Below are 7,712 nucleotides of genomic sequence, written 5' to 3'. Positions count from 1 at the left end.
AGAACAAGTAAAGTAGGAATAAAAGACTTATTGAGCAAGAGTAAAATGTTGCTTCTTTAAGGAATATGATGCTAACTGTTTATCTGGTCCATACACTATTCATGTATACTGCGAATCTCAGAGATTCATCAAGCCTAATCTCTCCACTAGGGTCCTAAGGGTTTTCCAGGAGAGCCAGGAAAAACAGGAGAAAAGGGTGAAGCGCCTGTTGGTCCTAGAGAGGAGGTTTACCAGCCCCCAGGTCCGAAAGGTGACGAAGGGAGCCCTGGGTTTGAGGGCTCAACTGGGCCTGCTGGTAATAATGGGTCTTCTGGACCGCCTGGTTCAAGTGGAGAAACTGGATTGCCCGGTGAACCCGGAATGACGGTAAGAAATGGATAGTTGTGGTATAGCTGGCAGCGCCCGTGGGCAATTTGAAGCGAATCCTGTGCTCAGATAAGTTACCCGAGCGAGCAAGATGGGCCCATCCTTGCCCGCACGGGATTGCCCGTTTAGATCGCCTGTAAGAAGAACATTGCGTGGAGCGAACTGACAAAGTAAATAATTTTAGGACAGTGTCGGCGATGGAATTGCAAAAAGTGGCAAAAGACGGTCAAAAAAAAGAAATCGTAAACGGGTCTCCTGAGTTTGCTGTGTTACAGACACGGGTGGCTTTCTTTCCTGTCCCTCCAAATTGGTTCTTGATAGAGCAAAAGATTTTGCTCTATGATAAATTCATTATTGACCAAAGCTTGTTCGGTAAAGATGACTGGATATTAGCCGAGTTGGTTTTGCGTTTTGATTGACCTCGACATCGTTTCGTCCATTTTGTTCGTTCATAATCCCTGGAAGTCTGGATACATTATAGTGGTTTATGTAATTTCATGAGTAATTATAATCTCAAAAAAATTCCATGTACAAGAATGTGGAAGAATATTCACATGCTTGATGCTGGACCGAAAGTTTCAGGTTTGAACGCTGGCTGGCTATCACGGTAACGTGTACCTGGACAGAAAACTTATCGCCCTACCCCCACCCCTCCCCTCCCCGCTTGTGGGAATCCTGCGATGGACCAACATCCTAACTGGGACGTGAGGTGTGGAAACACCACTTCTTCCTTTTTCCTACTGAAACCGGGAGAAGCCTTCGCAGGGTATGCCGGCATTGTGGCTCGTTAGCTGACGTTTCTTTCACCTTTTCAGGGTCTTAATGGTTCTTCAGGTAAAGATGGTCAACGCGGAGCGCCTGGTATCAGAGGTACAACTGGTCAGAAAGGTGAGAAAGGGATCATGCCAATGCCGGACATAGCTAAAAATGGCTCAAAAGGTGATCCTGGAGACAAGGGCTCCCAAGGAGACAAAGGAGCCAAAGGAGAAGGCACAAGTTTGGGTGAACTAGGTACTACAGCTGTTTATCGTTTATCACCTTGATTGCTTTATGTCTTACTTTCTTCTCATGCGGCGATCAATTCGAAGCTTCAACATTTCCCTTCCTCAAGCAACCTCCGGCATTTGAACTTGTTCAAATCCCACCCCCGCCCGCCCCCCCCCCCCCCCACCCGAGGGGCAAAAATTCTGTTCAAATGCTCAACCCAGTTTTTTTTGTAAGCAAAATTAGCGACCGTGGCTTTCTACACATTGACCAAGCTTTAAAACCTAGACCTTGCAGACCTTTTCTTCTGAGCTATTCCCTCGCGAAAGCGAATTATTTACCTTAAACAAATCCACATTGAAAGATATAACACTTGTATTCCGCTGGAAAGACTCGACACTTCCGGTTCAAATTCCCCAACTCAGTCAGGCAAGGTTCAAATTCCGCATTCCGGGGCTCGGACGACGGTCAAATGCCGGTGTGTTGCCTGGGGGGGAGGATGTCAAACTTCGATTTGATCGGTGCAGAAGTATTAAATTGTTTGTTTTTTTTTTTTTTAATGGGTGGAGGGTTTGTATTGTGACAAAACTAAGACACAAGTACAATTTTCCCCAGTCCTGACTTCTCCGGGCTAGTAAAAATATAATTTTTTTTTATTTTCCGGTGGTGACATAAAAACGGTTTTTGTACGTAATTGTATCATTGGATAAGAATGGAATTACTAAAAACCATACTTTTGAAAATCTTCCCAGAGTACAGGTAGCAATACCACGCTCAAAAACATGTTTTAAAGAGTGTTTATTTTTTTACTTAGTTTTGAGATTGAGTGAAATTTCCAAAGAGACACTTATGATAGGAGAGAAAAAGGCAACCGATCAGCGATTTACGCTGATTCATTGAAAGACAGGAACTCAACACAATTGTTTGTTCTGACCATGGCCCATTTAGGAAAAAATTGAACCAGTATTAGCTTGCAATCACAATGTTTGTTTTTATGATCTAGCATTATGACCCGTAGAGTTGTTATCGCAAAAAAGAATGATATTACGACTCGGAAAACCAGTGGGCTTACAGGAGTCACGGATATTTCTATGTTGCACTACTCACTATGGAAAGGGCGTATGTACCTGTGGTGTTTAAGCCCTTCGTTTAGATCTGGCTGTCTGATAATATTACTTTAATCCTATTTTACCCACTTTTCACTTCACCTCTCATTTTCCACTTCTCATTTCCTACCTTTGACATACCACTTCATTTTTCGTGTTTTACCTCTCTCTTCCCACTTTTCACTTCTCTCTTCCCACTTTTCACTTATCTCTTCCCACTTTTCACTTTTATTAATTTTTCACTTCTCTTTTCCCACTTTTCACTGCATTTTCCATTTATTCCTCTCTCGTATCTACAGCGCAGCTTTTCTTCGGCGGCGATAGGGGTGATAACGGTTCAGCAGGAATAAGAGGAGGACCAGGAATGGATGGAGTTCAGGGACAGAAAGGTGCAAACGGTAGTAAGGGTGTAGAAGGGCCAAAAGGAATGCGAGGAGAGGATGCTCAAGGACCCGCTGGACCCCCTGGTGCTCCAGGTACGGACTTGATGGTGATTCCCTCGGGAGTATTATTAGTCACAGGATTTATGCTTTGTCCAAAAAATTAGTTTTTTTTTTTTGGTGCAACCGCCGCCCGGTTAGCTCATGTTGTAGAGCGCTGGCTTACAGACCGGACCAATACTCAGGGGAGAAAGTGCTACCTTTGGTATGATATCTGCAAATGGTTAGACATTCTAGTCTTCTCGGATAAGGACGAAAAACCGTAGGTCTCGTCTCCTGCATCTTCTCTACACTGGTTAACAGGGGACGTTGAAGAAATCCCACACACTTATCGCAAATAGTAGTTAACGTAGCTCCTGGTGTTGTGGTCTGGCCTCGTTGTTTTTCATGTAGGTCCCCATTTAAACCAGCTTTGAGCTGAACTGGGCTAGCCTTTCTAAATATCGCATGAGAGTATTCCAACTTATCAGGTAGAAGTTGTTATGCTGATCTAACACCGAATTCTTATAACTACTTACAAGGAAATGTGTAGCGGCTAGAGGGGAGAATTCACAATCAGATCTTGGTAGTTGAAGAGTTTAAGGCCACCCATCGATCTCCAGACCAATAAACAATGTGACGTAGAGAGTCCCTTATGGCAAAGACACCTTAACCGACGGCCCGAAGGCGAAAAGCTTCCTTTTTTAACATTTTGATTTTCAGGCCAGTTTATCGGGAAATGCTTTTTTTTTCCTTCATGCATTAAACATTGTTTAGCTCCAGTGCCGTGTTTGCACTGTAAAGGGGCCAAGTTATATCATCAACTCAGTGGAAGAAACCAAATTTTCTTAAAATACAGACAGACGTACACCGTATAGGGTATTGGTTTGGACAAGTCACGGAGGTGAACTACAGATCTTCATTGTTTTCAGGTCAAGACGGATCTGCAGGTGGTAGAGGTGAAGAAGGAGCTAAAGGAGACATAGGAATGGACGGCCCTGACGGAGCTCCGGGGAAAAATGGATCAAGGGGTATGACAGGCGAACCAGGTGGCAGTCGAGATGGACCAAAAGGCAAAGACGGCGAAGACGGAAAGAAAGGCGCAATAGGTGTGCAATTAACTTGTAGTTGTGTTCTGGTTTGGATGAGCCATCACTGAAAAACTATTTCAAGTCTGTTATGACGCGGTAATTCGTCACTGGTGAAAGACTCATTAGATAGCTTTGGGAGCTTTCAAGGCGTTGAGAAACATGCTCAAAGTCTCGTTCGCAAAGTTCAATGTGTTAGCAGAGTAGTCCTCTGACACAGAGGGATCCACCACCGAACCTTCACAATTACTTTTATACGAAAAGCCGCGAACTATTTTCACAAGTATTGACATTTTAACTCGTGGATATGCGAGGCATAGGAACGAGTTATCGATGGCTTCGTGGTGTTAGCGCGGCCTTGGGAGTCTGGGGGGAGCATGCTTGTTTTGACATAAATATTTTTGTGTGTTCCCTTACCTTTGTTAAAGTGCCTACGACACTTATTATTATTATTTTTTATTTTAAATTAAAATATAATGACTCTAGAACGTGTTTTCGCAACATTTGTGGTATTTTACCCTTTTCTGAAATTTTTATCAAAGAAAATGTCTGGCAGAGCAAGGAGGGACTGGGCGCCGTGACGTCACAGTAGGAATCTTGTGGAGAGAAATATTCTCCATCGAGTCAGGGGTATTCGAAAAACCCCAAACTACACATTAAAACGGCATTTTTTGGCTAAAAAGTTTGTAAACAGTAGCTTCGACACTCACTTTGCTTCTTTGATAAACTTGGTGTTATTACCGTTATGTCACAGGTTCCAGTACTCTTTAACGCGGCCAAAGAGAGACGGGGAGCTTAAGTTCATTACAATTTCGGACGTTAATCGCCTTGTAAAATATAAAGACACATCAGAATTACTCACAAATCTTACCAGACACCCTCTACATACTTCTATTTTTATAATTTAATGCTAAAAAAATAGGTGTCATAGGGACTTTAAATTGTCTATGATCGTTCTCTGTTACAACAAGATTGAGGTTTCAAACGGACAAAGTCGCCGTGTACCTTCATATGTTATCCAACTACACTCCGCAGAATACAAATAACGCCATAGACGAGTACAAATATCACGCGGTATTTGTACTCCAGAGAACCGGTTAGACAGGTTTTCTCGCATCGCGCAAGCGAAGAATTGGAGTGAAGTTACGAAGAAAACAATGGCGGATAATTTGAATCATATTTCTGACGTCGAAGAGTCGGAATGGCTGGCAAATATAGGTCCAAGTTTATTAGATGAATCAAACGAAGGAAAACAGTTAGACGACCAAGAAATTTCTTCATTTATTGTAGAAAATAGAAACAGCAACGCGCCAATAGCCCATTTCCGAATTACCCTTGGCCTCATTTTCAAAACGAGTCCTGGTGCTCATCCTTTCATATGATTGTAAGTTTTCACATGCAAATTAAACTCATTTTCACAAGAATGGTTGAGCACCAGGCCTCGTTTTAAAAAAGAGGCTAAAAGTAATTCTAAAATTGCCTATTCTGTTCCGCTTCGCATACTTCGTCACGCACTCCCCGTAAACAAATATCCGCGAAATTCGCCCGCACTGTAATAACAATTTTGCGTGGTGGTCCGGATAATAAATAACTTATTATGTACACGTTTTGTTGTGTAGTATCGCTGAATATTTTTACTCGTTATTTGTATTTTGACTCGGGCTCGTCAAAGTACGGCACAACTCATAAAAATACATATAATTTATTAGACGTTTTGTTGTGTAGTATCGCTGAGTAATTTTACGAGTTGTGTCGTATTTTGACTCGCCCTACGGGCTCGTCAAAATACAAATAACGAGTAAAAATACTCAGCGATACTACACAACAAAACGTCTAATAAGTTATTTATTATCCAACACGCCAAACTGTTGTTTCTGCGGGCGAATTTCGCGGATATTTATTTACGGGAGTGCGTGACAGAAGTATGAGAAGCGGAACGGAATTGGCGCGTTGTTGTGTTGCTGTTTCTATTTTCTTCATTAAATGAAGAAATTTTCTGGTCGTCAAGCTGTTATTCTTCGTTCGATTCATCAAATGAACTTGGATCTGTATTTGCCAGCCATTCTGACTCTTCGTCGTCGGAAATATGATTGAAATTGTCCGCCACTTTTTTTTTTCCCGTAACTACAATCCAATTCTTCGCTTGCGCGATGCGAGAAAACCAGTTTAACCGGTACTACAATAGACGAGTACAAATACCGCGTGATATTTGTACTCGTCTATGGCGTTATTCGTACTCGTCTAGGTGTAGTTGGATAATAATCAGTGATACTACTCAACAAAACGTCTAATAAGATAGCGCATGCTCGCTGGTTTACTCTAGTTTGAGCACTCTGGCATGGCTTAGACGATACCACAAAGGTTGGGTCGTTTGGGGTGACCGTTTCGGTTCTCCCCCATCTTGGCATCAGCACTGCACTGATGAGGCCCAGAAGGCCGAAACAGTATTGTCTGCAGTTAGTTATATATATATGTATATATATATCTTTGCTTGTTTACTCCCAATCGTTTACGTTTGTCTTTCGCAATAGGGGTCAAGGGTGCGGAAGGCTCCGATGGATTTCCAGGTATCCCAGGTGCCAAAGGAGAAGGTGGTTCCCAAGGGCCGAAAGGACTGCCGGGACAGCTCGGAGCTCAGGGCCCTAGAGGAACTCAGGGACCTAAGGGAGAGCTTGGTGACAGCATAAGCGGCCCTCCAGGAGACCCTGGAATTATGGGTCTTCCAGGCGTTCCAACCACAGGTTTGTTTCAACCCGCGCGCAAAAAAGTTTATATCCGGGTAAAATGTTGCTGTTTTTTAAAAAGTAACTGTTGTAACCTCATTTTCAGCATCGTGTCTTCGCTCGAACGTTTAAATGACAAATTTTTTAATGTTTACATGGGCAATGTTTGTAATTCCGCTTTATTCTTTATCTCGTACATTTCATTTATTGATTTCTAAGACGTTGGAATACGATGCAGTAGAATACAGTTCTTTGCTGTAAACAACAAAATAGCACCACAGGAAATCACTAGAATTCAAAGTTACCTTGTAACGAAGTATAAATTAGTAACGAGATTTGAGAGAAGGGAGGTTGTTTTTGACATGATAAAATTTACTTTCTGTGAAAATGTTTCACCAGACAATTCTGTAATGTTTAAATGTTTCCTAGGCGAGAAAGGAGAACCTGGCTCGAAAGGAAATGCAGGTTCGCCGGGAAAGCCTGGAGCCGATGGTATTCCGGGTTTACCTGGCGACGATGGGCCTCGTGGTCCTCCAGGTGACCCAGGTCCGCAAGGCATGAAGGGAAATACAGGAGTGATTTGTAAGTAAAGCAGCTGAATCTTTTTGTTTTGTTACACAGAAGTAATCTTTGAATTCAACAGTTTTCTGAGAGCTTTAGAGAGCCATAAGGATGAGCAAAGCGAAGCAAGGCTGGCTTAATTATGCAATCAAATTTAACTCTCCATGAATACGTGTATCCGTGTTCGTTTGAAAATGCAACTTTTTTCTCCGTTTTCCGAAAAAAAAAAAAAAAATTCGCCTCCATACGAAAACGATGAATCGATTTGAAAACAATACCTTTTGAACGTTAACCTTACTGCGGAGGCTTGATACGTGCGTATTCGCTATTAGGAGTTCGCGGAGTGGATTGGAACTGATAGTGTGATGTCAGCGTTTTCGAAAAGTTCAGTTTTCTCATTCGTCGACACATACACGCGAAAACAGTGTTTTAAAAATTTCCGCTCTGGAGAGCGTTTTTGAAAAG

The 7,712-nt window shown here is 42.4% G+C and overlaps 1 protein-coding gene across 1 annotated transcript in view; it reads left to right on the top strand.

The window, feature by feature from the left end:
- Window positions 1–7,712, top strand: part of LOC111320781 (uncharacterized) — a 55,505-nt gene that overhangs the window by 33,210 nt on the left and 14,583 nt on the right. The window contains exons 25-30 of the mRNA XM_088728494.1: window positions 151–366; window positions 1,182–1,377; window positions 2,756–2,932; window positions 3,808–3,984; window positions 6,495–6,704; window positions 7,116–7,268. Coding sequence (XP_088584620.1) covers window positions 151–366; window positions 1,182–1,377; window positions 2,756–2,932; window positions 3,808–3,984; window positions 6,495–6,704; window positions 7,116–7,268 — 1,129 coding nt within the window. The remainder of the gene's footprint in view (window positions 1–150; window positions 367–1,181; window positions 1,378–2,755; window positions 2,933–3,807; window positions 3,985–6,494; window positions 6,705–7,115; window positions 7,269–7,712) is intronic.

Source organism: Stylophora pistillata, chromosome 7 (genome assembly GCF_964205215.1).
Source record: "Stylophora pistillata chromosome 7, jaStyPist1.2, whole genome shotgun sequence".
Classification (NCBI taxonomy): Eukaryota; Metazoa; Cnidaria; class Anthozoa; order Scleractinia; family Pocilloporidae; genus Stylophora; species Stylophora pistillata.
Note: the sequence above shows the minus strand (reverse complement) of the source record. Positions and strands in the feature narration are given on the sequence as shown.